General features: G+C 43.1%; 1 protein-coding gene across 2 annotated transcripts in view; it reads left to right on the top strand.

Annotated features, from left to right (window-relative positions):
• The window catches only part of UBXN1 (UBX domain protein 1), a 70998-nt gene extending 64758 nt beyond the window's left edge, over positions 1-6240 (top strand). For both annotated transcript variants that reach the window (XM_075837329.1, XM_075837330.1), the window contains exon 10: positions 6006-6240. In XM_075837329.1, the coding sequence (XP_075693444.1) occupies positions 6006-6046 (41 nt within the window). In that variant the 3' untranslated portion in view covers positions 6047-6240. The remainder of the gene's footprint in view (positions 1-6005) is intronic.
• Positions 6241-19314: the final 13074 nt, after the last annotated feature.

Genomic DNA, 19314 nt, shown 5'->3' on the forward strand with positions numbered 1-19314 from the left:
CCCCAAAATGGTACCAATGAAAACTACTGATTGTCCCGCAATAAATGAGCCCTCACCCAGCTCCGGTGGAGAAAAAAAAAAAGTTCTGGCTCTCTGACACTCTGCAAAATGTGCAGAGTGTTCCAAAAGCGGATAAGATCTGGCACCATTTATCAGTGCGACACCAGCCACATATCTATGAATTATTATTTATTTACCCCATTATTATGCCCCTGATGTACTCCGCACAGCTTACATATGCCCCCACATCATAAACTGAAATACCAGCAAAACCCCAAACAAAACTACCACTAAGCAAAATCTGCGCTCCAAAAGCCAAATGGCGCTCCCTCCCTTCTGAGCCCTGCAGCGTGCCCAACGGGCAGTTTACGTCCACATATATGGCATCGCCATACCCGGGAGAACCCGCTTAACAGTTTGAGGTATTTGTCTTCAGTGGCATGAACTGGGCACAAAATATTGTGCACTAAAATGGCATATACCTGTGGAAATTTGCAATTTTTTCACTTTGCACCATCCACTGAGCATTCATTTATTATAGAAAAAAAAAACCTGTGTGGTCAAAATGCCCACTACACCCGTTAATAAAATGCCTTCAGGGGTGCAGTTTCCAAAATGGGGGTCACTACTTGGGGGTTTGTTTTACTATTTGACCCCAGAGCCCTGCCATTGTGGGCTAATGCTGCGAAAATCACCAAAATAGGTCTCACATGCGCCTTTCACATGTCCAGTCAAATGATAAATGCCTTGAGGGGTGTAGTTTACAAAATGTGGTCACTTCTCAGGGTTTTACACTCTACTCTGGTACCTAAGGGAGCTCTGCAAATGCGACATGGCGCCCATACACCAGTCCAGAAAAATCTGTGCTCTAAAAGCCACATGGCACTCCTTCTTCCATTTTGAGCTCTGCCATGTGCTGAAACAGCAGTTTAGGGCCACACATGGGGTATTGTCGTACTCGGGAGAAATTGGGTAGCAAATTATGTGTTGTTTTTTCTCCTATTACCCCTTAGGGAAAAAAAAATATTTTTCATTTTCATACTGCCTCATTCTAATACAATCTATGAAACACCTGTGGGATCAAAATTCTCAGTACACCCCTAGATGATTACCTTTAGGGGTATAGTTTCCAAAATGGAGTCACTTCTCAGGGGTTTCTACTGTACGGGTACCTCAGGGGCTCTGCAAATGCGGCATGGCGCCCAAAAAACAATCAACCAAAATCTACATGCCAAGTAGCACTCCTGCCATTCTGAGCCCTGTGGTGTATCCAAGCAGCAGTTTATGACCACATATGGGGTATTACCGTACTCGGGAGAAATTGGTTTACAATTGTTGGGGCGCTTTTTCTCCTTTATTCCTTGTGAAAATGAAAAAAATTCAACATTTTAGTGGAAAGAATGTAGATTTTCATTTTCACTGCATAATTCCAATAATTCAGCAAAAAAACTGTGGGGTCAAAATGCTCACTATACCGCTAGACAAATTCCACGAAGGGTATAGTTTCCCAAATGGGGTCACTTTTGCCGCGTTTGCACTATTTTGGCCCCTCAGTGGCTTTGCAAATGTGACGAGGGGCCGCAAACCATTCCAGCAAAACTTGAGCTCCAAAAGTCAAATGGCGCTCCGTCCTTTCTAACATCCGCCATGTGTCCAAACAGCAGTTTATTACCACATATGGGGTATTGCTGTGCTCAGAAGAGTTTGCTTTACAAATATTGGGGTGTTTTTTCTCCTTTATCTATTGTAAAAATGAAAAAATCTGAGCTAAAACTACATTCTATTAGAAAAAATTTAGATTTTCAATTTCACTGCATAATTCCCATAAATTCAGAAAAAACCGTGTAGGGTCAAAATGCTAACTATACCCCTAGAAAAATTCCTTGAGGGGTGTAGTTTCCAAAATGGGGTTACTTTTGGGGAGTTTCCACTGTTATGGTCCCTCCAGGGCTTTGCAAACACGACATGGCACCGAAAACCATTCCAGCAAAATCTTTGCTCCAAAATCCAAATGGCCCTCGTTCCCTTCTGAGGCATGCCGTGGGTCCAAACAGCAGTTTATTACCACATATGGGGTATTGCCGTAATCGGGAGAAATTGCTTTACAAATGTTGGGGTGCTTTTTCTCCTTTATTCCTTGTAAAAACTAAAATATTGTATTTTTTTTCAGAAAAAAAGATTTTCATTTTCACAGACCAGTTCCAATAAATTTAGCAAAAAACCTGTGGGCTAAAAATGCTCACTATACCTCTTGAAAAATTCCTTGAGGGGTGTAGTTTCCAAAATGGGGTCACTTTTGGGGGGTTTCCACGGTTTTGGCACCACAAGACCTCTTCAAACCTGACATGGTGCCTAAAATATATTATAATAAAATAGAGGCCCCAAAATCCACCAGGTGCTCCTTTGCTTCGGAGGCCTGTGTTTCAGTCCATTACCGCACTAGAGCCACAAGTGGGATATTTCTAAAAACTGCAGAATCTGGGCAATAAATATTGATTTGCGTTTCTCTCGTAAAACCTTCTGTAAAAATTTATTACAAATGAATTTCATTAAAAAAAATTTGAAATTTGTAAATTTCAACTCTACTTTGCTTTATTTCCTGTGAAATGCCTAAAGGATTAAAATACTTTCTGAATGCTATTTTGAATACTTTGAGGTGTGCAGTTTTTAAAATGGGGTGATTTATGGGGACTTTCTAATATATAAGGCCCTCAAAGCCACTTCAGAACTGAACTGGTCCCTGAAAAAATAGCCTTTTGAAATTTTCTTGAAAATGCGAGAAATTCTAGCTAAAGTTCTAAGCCTTGTAACGTCCTAGAAAAATAAAAGGATGTTCAAAAAACGATGCAAACATAAAGTAGACATATAGGAAATGTTAACTAGTAACTATTTTGTGTGGTATTACAATCTGTTTTACAAGCAGATAATTCCAATTTAGAAAAATGCAGATTGCAAATTTTTTCTACATTTTGGTGTTTTTTACAAATAAATATTGAATTTAACGACAAAATTTTTTCAGTGTCATAAAGTACAACATGTCACAAGAAAACAGTCTCAGAATCGCTTGGATAGGCAAAAGCATTCTGGAGTTATTACCACATAAAGTAACATGTCAGATTTGCAAAAATCGGCTGTGTCCACAAGGCCAAAACAGGCTTAGAGACTAAGGGGTTAATAATCTTGTTTGGCTCCTCTCTGTGATCATTTGCACAAACATCTCCTAACCTGTTTCTATAAGCTGAAATATTCCTTCAACAAGCAGGAGTAATTTTAGTAATGAAGGAAAGCAGCAACAGGGAAATCAAATTCTTCACCGCTGCTCTGTCTCCAGCACTATTAATGTTGCTTTTATTCTGTCAAAGTTCAGAGCACTGTGGTCATGGCCAACACATTGCGACAGCCTCTGCGCTTTCTTAATGACAGATACTAAGAGGACAAGTCTGGGGATTATCACCCAGTTTCTTTCCCCTATTAAGGGTATGTGCACACACACTAATTATGTCCGTAAGTGACGGACGTATTTCGGCCGCAAGTAGTGGACCGAACACAGTGCAGGGAGCCGGGCTCCTAGCATCATACTTATGTACGATGCTAGGAGTCCCTGCCTCTCCGTGGAACTACTGTCCCGTACTGAAAACATGATTACAGTACGGGACAGTTGTCCTGCAGAGAGGCAGGGACTCCTAGCATCGTACATAACTATGATGCTAGGAGCCCGGCTCCCTGCACTGTGTTCGGTCCGGTACTTGCGGCCGAAATACGTCCGTCAATTACGGACGTAATTAGTGTGTGTGCACATACCCTAACTGTTTCACTGCTGCTTGTATGGGTTTCCTAGTATATATACGTTTAGGTGGTAGAAAAGAGCTTCTTTTTAAAGAGGTTGTGTAAAGGATCTGCCAGACACAACTTCTGTGTCGACGCCCATAGGTAATCAGTCTGCACCTGCTTCTATGCCTGTGAGACTGACTCCATCTTCCACCACCCAGGATGGCAGGCTTAGGAGTGGGAGAGCCTATCACAGCCTGGCCAGACGGAGCTAGCTCCCGCCCTCTGTCTATTTATACCTGCCTTTCCTGTTCCTCCTTTGCTTGTGATTCTTCTCTGTTGGTTTCCTGGCCCTGCTGCAGCTTCTTGAACTACTTCTCCTCTGCTTGTGATTGACCTTGGCTTTTCTGACCACTCTTCTGCTCTGCGTTTTTGTACCTCGCTCATCTCCTGTTTTGACTCGGCTCGTTCACTTCGCTTGTTGCTCACGGTGTCCCCGTGGGCAACTTCCCCATTTCCCTGGCTTCTTTGTACCATTGTCTGTTTGTCTGTCGTGCACCTATTGAGTGTAGGGACCGTCGCCCAGTTGTATCCCGTCGCCTAGGGCGGGTCGTTGCAAGTAGGCAGGGACTGAGTGGCGGGTAGATTAGGGCTCACTTGTCTGTCTCCCTACCCCATTACAGGTTGTCCATTGAAACTCAATAGACTAGGGAACAATCGCAACAATTTACGTAAGCGCAGTATTGTGCCTGCCTTGTAATTTTTTTTACTCCACTTATGGTTGTTTGTTCCCTATAAAACTTCATTGCAGTGGCATCCGACCACTCTCCTTCCACAGTCAGAAGCAAGTGATGGGAGGCAAACGCAAAAAAAAATTATGCAATGTACTCAAATGTTTAATAAGAAAACTCTAAAGGGTTGTTCAGTGACTGGACAAATTTTGCTTTTTATGACCTGTCACTTGTCAGGCAGGTCAAAAAGAATGATCGATGGAGGTCTCTTCTACACCGATGACTGAAGGGCTTCAAATCCACATTTTCATCCCTCTTGGCCTTGTTTGCACATCTAATCACCATATAGATGAATGGAAACATCTCTATGGAGAAGGGATGTGCAAGCATGGCCAACTGTCTGGAACAGCTGGGGACTTGTAGCCTCTCGGCTTGGGTATTTATTGAATAGATCCTTAACAATTAGTCTTTTTTTGACCTGTCCAATTGACAGGTCTCAAAGGTGAAATATGTCCATCCTCTATAAATCAATGGGTTACTTTCCCATGCACATTCTCTTCTACACCATGGTGAAATACTAAAGTCTAAAATATGCTGATTTTGTCCCACTCTAAAGAATTAAATGTACACCAGTAGATTTAAGTGTTATTATTATTATTGAACTACATCCTGAAAATCTCCATATAGTAATGTCCAACAATTGCATGGATTAATTTATGATGCCAGCTAAGATTTTTGATATATCAAACTCCCCTTCTATAATGACTGACGCCTCCAAGTACAATACAGAGGAGGTGCAGCATCTTCTACTAGACCACTGAGCTGCCCACTACCACTGTACATAGTGCCACTTTACACTGCTGGTACTAACAACCCCAGGGGGCTGCATTGTTAAAAAGCAGGCCTAATTATATCCATACCTAGAGGAAAACTTGTTCTATAGTCGAGGTTTTAAATTAAAAAAAATTGAATGCTCCCCACGGCATCTCCAATGATCATAAATAAATAATGGTAATCTTCAAAGGCATACATACCATAGAGGCAGCGGCTATGTGGGGGAAAAAAGGGCCCAGTTCATTGGTTTTAGGTGGCGAGTACCGTGCAATCCTCCCTCTCCAGAGGTCCTGCATTGTTCGTAAACAAGAAGGTGAAGTATTGGCCCAATGGTCATGGCAATGGGGTTGAGGGGAAAACAAACACCAGGTCCTTCTGTCCAGGGTGCCAAACCCTACACCACAATGTGGGGAGGGGGCTGTTTGATATTTGCCATGGGGCTTACTCTCTTCTGTGTACACCACTGGTCCTCTTTATAGTTGTTTTCCCATCTATATTGCTTTATTTTATCCATTTGCACACAATTATTGTTATGGTCTGTCACTTTTCACTTGGATTGAAGGAATAATTGCTTTGTGTTGAAGATTCATAATACCAGCAGATAATACACTATAGTTTGCATGTTAAATATTTAGTCCATAATCCCTGTTTTGTATATTGTCTTTTATTTAGGTTTGGTGCCTTCTGCAGTCTTGATTGTTGCTAAAAAATAAAAAATATATTCTTGTCTGAAATCAACCAAGAAAGAATAAACAGAGAACACCCAAAAGCCAAGATCAACAAGGAGGCAAATCAGCGACTTATGTTGTAATGAGTATCACACGTACTGGCTCCCTCACCTCCCCAGAGTGTGATGTGCTAGCATATATATTGCAAGGTAGAAATAAAAAGCAGTTGTGTGAAATCATTCTGTGTCATGTTTATAAGAAATCATAATGATAATTGTCTGATCGCTGGGCGCCCCACCATTCAAGGGAACAGGGGTCCCCAATCGTTCCTCTTCACTGCATTCCTGGCTTCTGACATAGTGAGAACACACTATTACACCCATATATGCAGAGGGTAACGTGGCAATGGAAATCTAATACTTAATAAAATATAAGAAAGAATATATGGAGACTAATGTAGCGGAAGAAATCCACTGTGGATTGTACTTCATATACTGTAGGGGTGAAAAGCTGCTCCATAATTAACATGCTGCAGATTTGAAAACATGCCTTCGGTTCCATACACATTTTTTCCGATACATGTGGATGGGGTTTTGAAAAGCCTATCCACATGTATTATATTGTACCTTGCTGTGGATTTTATGGTGCGCTGCAAATCCGCTACATCAGAACTTGACCTAAGAGTAGCAGGATCCTCAAGAGCAGAGCAATCTCACAAGCGTCTGGAAAGAAGATGGGGCGTGCTGAGGGGGGGGGGGGAGAGGGAAGATTCTCTGCATGCCGTGCAGCCAATGAAAAGTGGAGTAAACAGCACGCTGCCCTTTGATTGGTGATTAGCAGAACGTGCCCCAGAAGACGCGGCCTTGCATGACTAGAAGCTGGAGACTAAATTTATTGAGTGGGGTGGTGGGTAAGCCTGGAGCCAACCGGCCACATAGGAGGTGCAAAGATATATGCCTGAGCGACCAAGGAAAAGGAGATGGTATGCTGCTGTACGAGAGGCTATATAAACCAGGAGCTTTATTTGCGATCTGGGAGCTGTGCAAAGGCCATTAGAGTGGATAAGGAGTGATGAAAGGAGGCTCTTATGTTGTAAAGTGCCCCAAGATAACCTCTGTGTATTCACCCCCTATGGGGTAGTCCCTAATTTTCAGCTCCCAGGCATCCAGCGGGCTCACCCCTCTTAGCATACCTCCCTTTGGTAAGGGAGCGGTGCTGGAAGTAGCTGTCTGGAACTGTGGATGATCCAATGGCTGGCATGTAACAGGCAAGTTTTTCTGTGCCTCCTCAGGGTACGAACACACACAGTGTGTTCAGGGCGGATATGCCGTGTCAAGCTGTAACTGCCCTGAACACCGCAGGGAATGCCGTCCGAAAGATCACACCACATTGGGGTGCGTTTATCCAGCGGGATTTTTCGCTGTGTAAAGTAGCGCCGGAAAAAAACAAAGAAACTTTCATACTTACCCCCTCCCTCTTTTCAGCGCGCAGTCCGGCCTCCTGGGGTGACGTTGCAGGTTATGTGACCCGCGCCATTTTTTGTGGCGGAACCACAGCGATTCTGCTGCAAAAACCACAACTCACAAAAATATTAAATCTTATACTTACCCAGAAGTTTGTTTCTTCTTCCAGGCCGGCCTCCTGGGATGACATTTCAAACTACAGGCTGAATCGGTCACATGTGATAATGTCATCCCAGGGCTGCAGAGCATCAGAGGGATGCGTCGCCATTGGGAGTATCCTTTTTTTTTTCTTGTGCAGTTTTCTGCAGCGCCCATTCCGGCCGGAAAACTACACCACAATTAGGTGTGGTTTTTCGGCCAGAATTCCCTGCGGCACACAGAGCGGATATGCTGTGTGTTTTTACGCTGCGTATCTGCCCTGTGAACATAGCCTTACAGGAGACGAAAAGGTACACTAATTTACAGAGTGGGCAAGAGAAATCTATGAACGGAAAGGTGTATCAACCCGATGTAACCCCAGGCAGCTATAAAACAGACTCCCAGATATACACTTAGGGAAGAAGTTTACAGATACAAGGATTCATTAGAAAAATATCTTACTATGCAGATCAGGAGTGTGCAAACACATGTTGCTCCAATCATAGCAGATCTGGTAAAAATCAATGGATTGAGGTTTACAAACGGAGTAGAGAATTAGCGACTTAGAAGAAGGAGCCTCATCACTGATTAAAGACAGCAGAGATGGCAAAAATTAACAATTTTAAAATGAAAGTTACATACCTTATAGATATGTCTCCCCATATTCCCAGAAGGAATAGACGATAATGATACAACAGAATTCAATAAAGCGTTATCCCCACCTTATAAAGTAATGGCATATATCGCTAGATAAGCTAGCACTTTATGATCGGTGGTTTCTGACCTCTTGGATCCCCACCAATCCTGAGAATATTTATAAAATGAAAAGACCGCTTTAAGGAGTAGTTGCTTTAAAACATGGCAAAATAAAAATTTGCCTCCTTTATTGTATACACATGGAGTCCCGAATAGACTTCTCCACCACCGACAAATAATTGCTAAATTTTTGTGTTTAAAAGATTGTGATCATATCTTAAAAACTAAGAAATAAGCTATAGTAACGCAAAAATCACCATCTCCCCGGACATTTGCATGGAAACAAAGGAAACGGCAAAGTACAGTTTTACAAGTAAAAAAAATACCTTGACAGGCCGTTCTGCAATATTCTCTTTTCTTTCCAGACAAAGTTAGAGTAATATATGAAGACAAAACCAAATACTTTCCCACACCACAAGAGGTTACAAGATCGAAAGACGCAAACAAGATAAAAATAGAAGTTTAAAGGAATATTTGTCTGATGAAAAAGGATGGAGGTGTAGTGCTAAGAATAAACGGGGAGTTACATTCCGGAAGCTACCAGGATTGGGGGAGGGGGGGGGGTTAAACTGGGAAAGGATTACATTTTTTTTTTCTTCTCGGTCGTGTCTGGTCCAGCAAAGTTAGCTTCTATTCACACGCCATTTGCAGTGTACATTGGGCGAGTACGTCAGGAAATACTCTTGAGGTATACCTCTGACGAAAGCCTCTGAATGCCAGTATGAAGGAAAGCAATTGACAGTGTATTTGGACAGGATAATATTCCCTGAATGGACAAACACAGAGAAAAGGGAGCAGGATTCTCTATTAACCCCCTAGTGACCACCAATACGCCTTTTCACGGTGGCCACTAAGGGGCCTTAGGCTAGGTCACTGCCTTTTCACGGCAGCCTAATCTAAGTCCTGCACGGGTGTCCCACGCAGGCTGGAGCGGGTGCTCGGTTGTCTGATGACAGCCGGGTTCCTGCTCCAATGGTAGCAATCGAAGTTTACCTCGATTGTGGGCGTTTAACCTTCTAAATGCTGCAGTCAAGAGTGACCGCGGCATTTAACTTGTTTACAGAGGGAGGGAGCTCCCTCTTGTCACCGATCAGAGGCCTGCAAATGCAATCACGGGCCCCCAGGCTAAATGGCTATTAGGATGTGCCTCTGGCACGGCCTAATAGATTGCCTGTCAGTTTTAGGGTATGTTCACACGACAGCGTCCGTAACGGCTGAAATTACGGGGATGTTTCCGCCTGAAAACATCCCCGTAATTTCAGCCGTAACGGCATGTGCAGGCGCTTGAATGCCGCGTCCATTACGGACGTAATTGGCGCTGCTATTCATTGGAGTCAATGAATAACGGCTCCAATTACGGCCAAAGAAGTGACAGGTCACTTCTTTGACGCGGGCGTCTATTTACGCGCCGTCAATTAACAGCGGCGCGTAAATATACGCCTCGTGTGAATAGACAAGCGTCTGCCCATTGCTTTCAATGGGCAGATGTTTGTCAACGCTATTGAGGAGCTATTTTCGGACGTAATTCGGGGCAAAAATGCCCGAATTACGTCCGTAATTAGTGCGTGTGAACATACCCCATCAGTGACGCTTTGATATACTAAGTATACCAAAGCATTATATCTGCGATCAAGAGATCGCATATTGATGTCCCCTAGTTTTAGTGGGACTAAAAAAGATAAGTAATAAATGTTAAATAATAGGTATTAATAAAGAGGCAGTTAAAAAACAAACATTTTTATATTAAAATTGGATTTATTTAGCAAAAATGTAAAAAATAAATAAAAGTACACATATGGTATCACCGCGACCGTAATGACTCAAACAATGAAGTTAACATGTAATTTATACCGTAGGGTAGACACCACAGGGAAAAAAAACTGGTGGAATTGTTTTTTTTTCCATTGCCCCCCCCCCCCCCCCCCCCCAAAAAATAATAAAAGTTAATCAATAAGTCCCATGAACTAAACAAAAGTACAAATAAAAACGACATCTCATCCCATAAAAAACAAGCACGCATATCACTACATTGACGGATAAATAAAAAAGTTATGGCTCTTGGAAAGCGATGATGCAAAAACAAATCATTATAGTTCAAAGGTGTTTTTATTGTGCAAAAGTGGTAAAACATAAAAAACCTATACATATGTGGTATCATCATAATCGTACCACCCCATAGAATAAAGGTAATGTGTTATTTACGCCGCAAAGTGAACGACGTTAATCTAAAACGCATAGAACAATAGCGGAATTGTTTGTTTTTCTATTCCCCCGCAAAAAAAAAGTTAATTAAAAATTATATGTACCCCAAAATCGTGCCATTAAAAAAAAAAACGAATCCCGTAACAAAAAAAAATTAAGTCCTCATACAGCTACGTCGACGGAAAAATAAAAAAAGTTATTGCTCTTTAAATGCGACAATGGAAAAACAAAAAAAATAGCTTGGTCATTAAGGCATAAAATAGGCTGGCCACTAAGGGGTTGAAGGGTTATTCCCATCTCACATGTATGTCATATCCCCAGCGTGCTCGGCTGCTTTTGTAACTCTCCTAGAAATTAATAAAGCCAGCTCCTCTAAATTAGTTCTCTACATAGGTGTGGGTCCTGTAGATATGCCATAAATGTCTGATGGGAATACCCCTTTAACATTAAAATACGAAAAAATGTAATTTAAAAAAAAAAAACACATTGAAAGTGGTGGACGCCGATACATCAACAACGGGTTCAGATGACCTCCGACTTGATACATACAGGAGATATGGTAATCCTTTTGTTTCAGATGCATTGCGTTTGCCTCTGTTCGCTAGGTTTCCGTTTATTTTGACGGAAGGAAGTGTTGCAGACAGCACTTTGCTTCCAACTAAATAACGGAAAGCTAGTGAATTGAGGGAAATGGAATGCATCTGAAACAAAAGAACTAGGCCCCATGCACAGGAGTAGGAGATTTCGTCCACAATTACAGACCCATTCATTTCTATTGACCACGGACATCTTCCCGTATATTTGCGGGAAGGTGTCCGGCCCGCACAAAGCCTCCGCAAAAGATAGGCCATGTCCTATCTTTTGCTTTTTAAGGACTGTGTTCCCATATGTTATTTGGGAGCACGGGCCGAAAATGAGGATAGCTGACTTCGGCCGCCAGATGGGTCTATGAGGCCTTATTAAGTAATTCTAATGGAAGCGATGCTTTCCGTTTGGACTCTCATTCATCTCTTCCTCTGACAGAAGAGAGCTAAGCGGAGCTTAATGCTAGTGTGAACTTAGTCTAAGGCTTTATTCAGACGAACGGGAAAAACGTCCGTACAACGCGCGTGACTTGCACGCGCGTTGCACGGACCTATATTTGTCTATGGGGCCGTGCTGACATGTCCGTGATTTTTCCTCAGCGTGAGTCCGCTGAAAAAAAGTCACGACATGTCCGTTCTTTCTGCGTTTTTCGCGCATCACGCACCCATTGAAGTCAATGGGTGCGTGAAAACCACGCATGCCGCACGCAAGCACTTCCGTGCGAACTACGTGATTCGCGCAAGAGCTGTCAAACTCTGAATGTAAACAGAAAAGCACCACGTGCTTTTCTGTTTACAAACATCCAAACGGAGTGTCTTTGAGATGAGCGAACCCGGACAACCGAACCGAACTTCACCGGGTTCGGCCGAACTAGTTTTGACCGAACCCGGCAAAAAAATTTCCGGTACGCGACGTCAGGAGATAGTCACTGTCCAGGGTGCTGAAAGAGTTAAACTGTTTCAGCACCCTGGACAGTGACTTTCGATCACAATATACATGAACGTGTAAAAAAAAAAAAAAGAAGTTCTGACTTACTGTTAACTCCCTGCTTCTTCCTCCCGGGATGACAATTCAGTCCAAGTGACAGCTCCAGCCAATCACAGGCCAAGCACGGGCTGCAGCGGTCACATGGACTGCCGCGTCATCCAGGGAGGTGGGGCCAGATGTCAAGAGAGGCGCGTCACCAAGGACACGTCACCAAGGCAACGGCCGGGAGGGAAGTTCTCGGTAAGTACGAACGTCTTTTTTTTTTTTTAACAGGTTGCTCGATATTGTGATCGGTAGTCACTGTCAAGGGTGCTGAAAGAGTTACTGCCGATCAGTTAACTCTTTCAGCACCCTGGACAGTGACTATTTACTGACGTCGGCTAGCCTCATCTCTATGATGGCGGCTGCGCGAAAATCATGCAGCCGCGCATCATACACTGATGACACACGGAGCTGTCAAGTGGTTTTTGCGCGAGCAAAACGCCGCGTTTTTGCGTCCGAAAAAACGCCACGCTCGTGTGAATATTGAGGGGTTTGGAGCAGGGAGGAAAAGTGGCGAAGATCTCTTTGTGCGTGCAGATGAGTTGATATTTTTGACCAACTTGAAAACCTCAGTAGACTCCCTGTTGCAGGAATATCCGGTATATTTCGGGTTAAAAAATATTGGACAAAAGTCCAGAGTGAAGTAAAAACACCTGGGGCTGAAGGTATTCAGAGAATATATAGCCCTAAGGGTATGTTCACACACAGTGTTTTCAGGCATATTTCGGGCATTTATGCCTCGAATTACGCCTGAAAAAATGGCTCCATTACTCCTACAAACATCTGCCCATTGCATTCAATGGGTTTTACGATGTTCTGTTCCCACGAGCCTTCATTTTACGCGTTGCCGTCAAAGAACGGAGCGTGAAAAGACGCTCCATAAAAAGAAGTAGAATGTCACTTCTTGAGGCGTTTTTTGGAGCTGATTTTCCATTGAACACTATGAAAAACGCCTCAAAAGAAGCCTCATAAGAAGCTCCAAATTTAATTTTCAGCTTCACAAACGGCTGAAAATCAGAGGCCGTTTTCTCTGAAATCAGCTCCGTATTTTCAGACGTTTTTTGTTAAGCGTGTGAACATACCCTAAGTTCACACGACCTATTTTCGGCTGTTTTTTGGGCCGTAAACGCCCGAAAAACAGCCCAAAAAATCGGAAGCAATCGGAGCAATTTTTACGTTTTTTTACGCGTAAAAAAACGGCCGCGAAAAAGAAGTGCAGGTCACTTCTTGGCACGTTTTTGGAGCCGTTTTTTAATTGACTATCGAAAAAAGCTCCAAAAATGTCCGTAAAAAACGCAGCGAAAATCGCGAGTGGCTTAAAAAAAGTCTGAAAATCAGGAGCGGTTTTCCCTTGAAAACAGCTCTGTATTTTGAGACGTTTTTGAGATTGCGTGTGAACATACCCTTAGGGTATGTTCACACGCTTACTAAAAAATGTCTGAAAATACGGAGCTGTTTTGAAGGGAAAACAGCTCCTGATTTTCAGATGGTTTTTTTAAGCCTACTCGCATTTTTCGATGCGTTTTTTCCGGCCGTTTTATTTTTATTTTTAAATAAGGAGTAAAAAACGGACCGTCGGAAGAGAATGCCGTATTTCCCATTGAAATCAATGGCCAAATGGCCTGCAGGAGGTCAACCGGCAAAATAATTTCATGTGATTGTTACTGTTTTAAGCAACTGCCATTTCTTAGACCTGTATGCCAGGTGGACCCGGTCCTGTCTTATGCTGACCGGAACGAGGACATGTTTCCTGGCGGTGGTGCGGCCTGCCTGTCACCCGGTCCCGCGGCGGGCAACGTGGTGTGGCGGGCTATATTTTAGTGCCTTAATTGATGGTTATGTTTAACTTTGGTTATATGATTGAACGCGACTCGGCGTGCCTGGTCCGCCATCTTACTTGAGGCAGAATGTTCTGGAAACTAATGTTCCCTCCCCCTGGTCCATACCCCCTTGTTTGTTCTCCCCTCTCTGTCATTGCTCTCCCCTCTATGTCATGACATGGTGTTTAGGTTCACCTCAACAGATTGCCGTTACCACACCTTTGTGTCCAGGTGTTGGCGAACCCGGACTCTATCAGTAGTACCCCCTGTGCTACTGTCCACCCTTTTCGGCCGATTTTCGGACAAATTTCTCTCCTAGATTTTCAAATGCATATTTGTCTCTACACCCCTTTTTACCTATTCTGTTTCTCCCTCCCCTCTCTTTCCAGCCCTTCTTTCCCTTTCCCCCTGCCGGTCAGAACTCATTATAAAATCATTAGATCATACATATGGCTACTTCTGCCTTGAAAATAATCTCTCATAATGTCCAAGGCTTCAATTCGCCACATAAACGATCGAAGGCATTTCATTTCTACAAAGCCTGTCATGCGGACATTGTCTGCTTCCAGGAAACCAGGTTCTCTGTCGCCTCCAAACCACAACATCTCAGTGCACACTTTCCTGTTTTCCATGGTGCTTATGCCCATGAAAAGCGACGGGGGGTAGTTATTGCCTTCAGAAAGAATCTCCCTTTTCTTTGTAACAAGGAAATTCTTGACCCTACTGGTCGATATGTGATTCTTGTCGGTACTCTATTTGATGTAGAGGTGACTCTAGTGGGATATTACGGACCAAATGAGTTTCAAACAGAGTTCTTTTCTCACTTATTTAAACAGATAGATGCCAATCGAAAGGGCTTGCTAGTGGTCATGGGCGACTCAAACCTGGTAATCAATCCATCTATAGATAAATCCCCGACATCATCCACACCTCAAACTTCCTCGTCTATGTTTAGTGACATGCTACAGGCTCATGATCTACATGACCTGTGGAGGGAATTACATCCCAATACAAAAGATTTTACTTTTTACTCCAACCCCCACTCCTCTTTTAGTCGCATTGATCACATATTCACGTCTCAGCGTTCATTACCACTATGCTCCGCCGCAAAGATACTTAGCACACCCTGGTCTGACCACAACCCGGTTGAGGTCTCCTTCTCTTCTCTAATCCCACGGGGGCTATCCTTTAATTGGCGCCTAAACGACTCCCTTTTGACATCCAAAGACTCATTTGCACAGATTGAAGTAGCGGTTAAGGAATACTTTAACTTAAATGTAGGTTCCACGTCATCGCCGATCATACTATGGGAAGCCCATAAAGCCACCCTGCGGGGGACTCTCATTAGGTTGGGGTCTATTAAAAAAAAAAACAGAGAAAAGAAGATAACAGATTTATACCGAACATTAGAACAAAAAGAAAATGCTTGGAAACAGACGCCTTCGCTTGCTAATAAAGCGTCTGTTGAGGCTACCAGATTAGAGCTTGACCTTTTATTGACGGAACAGGCTGAACGTAAGCTACGATGGTCCAAACAGCGCTACTACTCGCAAAGCAATAAACCGGGTAAACTTTTAGCACGTCAGCTGCGAGTTCCCGCTGCGCCAAAAGAACCAATTAGATTGCGGACAGCCTCCGGCACAATAACAGCAGACCCTAATAAGATTGTTTCCCAATTTCAAACTTTCCTTTCCAAATTATACTCATCCCCCCCACCTTTTGATCCCTTGAAGGCTGAAGGCTTGTTAGCTAATTTGGTTTTTCCAGATATTACCTCCTCTAATCTCGAAGCATTAGAAGCTGAGATATCTGAGACGGAAGTTCAGGCAGCTATCAAGGAATTAAAACCCTCCAAATCCCCTGGCCCAGATGGTTTCTCCCCATTATACTACAAAAAACTTTCCCCGCTCCTAAGCCCATATTTAACCCAACTCTTTAACACTATCAGAACTGGCACAACCCTTCGGACACCAACCCTGACAGCCCATATTGCAATGATCCCCAAACCTCAAAAGGATGCTCTTCAAATTACCAATTACAGGCCAATATCCCTCCTGAACACTGACATAAAAATTTTAGCTAAAATTCTGGCGGGTAGAGTAAACCGCTTCCTTGACGGGATTATACATGGAGACCAAGCAGGCTTTGTCCCTGGAAGGCAAACAAGCGACTGTACCAAGAGAGTTATATCCCTGGTTCACCTAGCACGCAAGAGAAATGTGGCGTCAATGCTTCTCTCGCTCGACATTCAAAAAGCCTTCGATACAGTATCTTGGTCTTACATGGATTTCGCCTTGGGGAAGTGGGGTTTTGGTAGCCACTTTATGTCATGGGTGCATGCCCTCTACTCCAACCCTACGGCTAAAGTCTGTTACGCGGGCTACCAGTCTGCTTCTTTTCCTATTGAACGGGGCACCAGACAAGGATGCCCTCTATCCCCTATTCTATTTATCCTAGCACTTGAACCCCTAGCCATGATGATTCGTCAGAATCAGAACATTAGGGGACTGGAGTTAGGGGGAGTGCAACATAAATTGTCCCTCTTTGCAGATGATATGCTACTCATGCTCTCCCAACCCCTTATTTCCCTTCCTAACTTAATGCAAACTCTATCAGATTTCGCTGCTATTTCTGGACTTACTATAAACCCCGCAAAATCTATCGCTTTAAATGTTAATCTATCACAACAAACTCTGCACTCACTACGAAGCCATTTCCCCTTCCAGTGGGCCGGACACTCATTGAACTACCTGGGTATCCAATTGACTCCTTCCTATGAGCAGCTGTACACCGCTAACTACCCCTCCCTTATTCGCTCAATAACATCCTTGATGACATCCTGGCAATCCACCTATTTATCTTGGATAGGCCGTATTTCTGCAGTCAAAATGACCATCCTTCCAAAGCTTCTTTATTTGTTTCAAACCCTGCCAATCAAAGTCCCAGCACACATTCTGCGCCTCATCCAGAATCGGATCTCATCTTTTATTTGGAAGGGAGCACGCCCTAGAATATCCAGGTCCACCCTCTGTTCACCAAAGGCAGATGGGGGACTGGGGGTTCCGAATGTCTCCAAATATTACCATGCAGCTATGATAGCATCCTTAACTAAATTGCATGCTTCTGCAAATATGCCTCTATGGGTGTACCTGGATATTCCGGAGATGTCGCCAACCCCGATCCAATCAGTGCCCTGGTTACCTCCCTCTTTTCGCTCCTCTCACCTATCCCCCCCACTCATGCACATTTTATCGGTATGGGACTCAGTTAAATATTCTAGCAGATTGATCTCGCCGCATCTTCCCCTCCTTTCCCTGTGGCATAATCCCTTGTTCTCCCCAGGTGCAGACAATTACCAAGCCTTTAAATGGTGGTGGTCTAGTGGTATACTCAGAGTCCATCATCTTCTAACGCCCACCCATTCCCGGATTCTCTCGTTCTGTGAGCTTCAGACCTCTCAGCAGATCCCCAGCGGCGAAGTGTTCCGATATCTACAACTTAAGAATTGGATTACTTCCCTTCTCCACAACAAGACTGCTTCAGACTCTTACTCACAGTTCGAGCGAATCTGCGAAAACAACCCTAACACTAAAGGGATCATATCAGTCTTATATAAATGGCTCCTTAACAACCCCACACCTGTTCCCCACACGTATGTGGATAGATGGCACCGGGATCTGGGGGTGACGCTCGAACCAGCAGAATGGCATAATATCTGGAGTATAGTATCACACTGCTCCATTAACACAAATATTTTAGAATCGGCTTATAAAGTCATGATGAGGTGGTATTTGGTTCCTAGCCGACTTGCACGTGCCTTTCCCACCTACCCTGCCTCTTGCTTTCGTGGTTGCCACTCTCCCGGTGACATGCTCCATATTTGGTGGTCCTGCCCTAAGCTTATCCGATTCTGGAGTAGGGTATTTGGTCTCGCCCAAAGTTTGTTTGGCATTATTATAAGAAGAGATCCGAAGATAGGCCTTCTCCATCACAAACCCCCAGAGCTTACGAACGCACAATTTCGGTTATTCTCTTATATCCTTTTGGCTGCAAAAATAACTATAGCCCACTCTTGGAAAAAACGTACAGTAACTTTTACAGGGGTTAAAACTAGAATGGACCAGATGTTTGTGAACGAAAAACTTACAGGAATCTTACTAGATAGGGTTGCCGGTTTTGAGTCGCTCTGGTTGCCCTGGATTAGCTACGCATACCCTCACTTACCTGCCACTATGATCACTGCTTATTAAGTCCAGTGACTTTTGTTTTCATTCTAGATTTCTGACCGGCTCCTCCCCCCTTACCAATCCCAGCTTTCCGCTATATTCTTCCCAACCCTTCTATTTCCCCCTTCTCTGTCTCTTGTTTTATAGGATGTTTCCTTTTCATATATTGATCCTGCATTTACTGTCATTACATTCACGAATGTTTGTCATTTTGTTTTTATAACAACATAATTCATTGAGTGAAATGATTTATATTTAATTTTATTTTTATCTGTTTTTGATATATGTCTTTTACCTAAATGTAAAACTGTTCAATAAAATTTGTTGAAAAGAAATCAATGGGCAGATAGTTGTAGGCGTTCTGCTTCCGACTTTTCAGCCATTTTTCGGGCACGCCCAAAAATAGCCCGTGTGAACATACGCTTAATCCTGTTCTATTGACAATAAAACAAAAAATATTTCATATGGATAAAATTGCCACTGTCTAGCAGAGACAGGTTAACAATGGTGAAAATGTTGTTGCTCTCCAAACTAGTATTGCTTTAATGGGTTGTCAGTTTGGATACAGGAAAAATACTTTAACCCCTTTAGGACCAAGCTCATTTTGGCCTTCAGGACCAGACCCATTTTTTCAAATTTGACATATTTCACTTTATGTGGTAATAACTCCGGAACGCTTTTACCTATCAAAGCGATTCTGAGATTGTTTTCTCGTGACACATTGGACTTTATGATAGTGGAAAAATTTGCTCGATAAATTCAATATTTACCAGTGAAAAACACCAAAATTTTGTGAAGAATTGCAAAAATTAGCATTTTGCTAAATGTAAATGTATCTGCTTGTAAGACAGGCCGTTATACCACACAAAATTGTTGCTAATTAACATCCCCCATATGTCTACTTTAGATTGGCATCGTTTTTTGAACGTCCTTTTATTTTTCTATGACGTCACAAGGCTTAGAACTTTAGCAGCAATTTCTCACATTTTCAAGAAAATTTCAAAAGGCTATTTTTACAGGGGCCAGTTCAGTAGTGAAGCGGCTTTTAGGGCCTTATATATTAGAAACCGCCAAAAAGTCACCCCATTTTAAAA

This window comes from Rhinoderma darwinii, chromosome 9 (genome assembly GCF_050947455.1).
Source record: "Rhinoderma darwinii isolate aRhiDar2 chromosome 9, aRhiDar2.hap1, whole genome shotgun sequence".
In the NCBI taxonomy this organism is placed as follows: domain Eukaryota; kingdom Metazoa; phylum Chordata; class Amphibia; order Anura; family Rhinodermatidae; genus Rhinoderma; species Rhinoderma darwinii.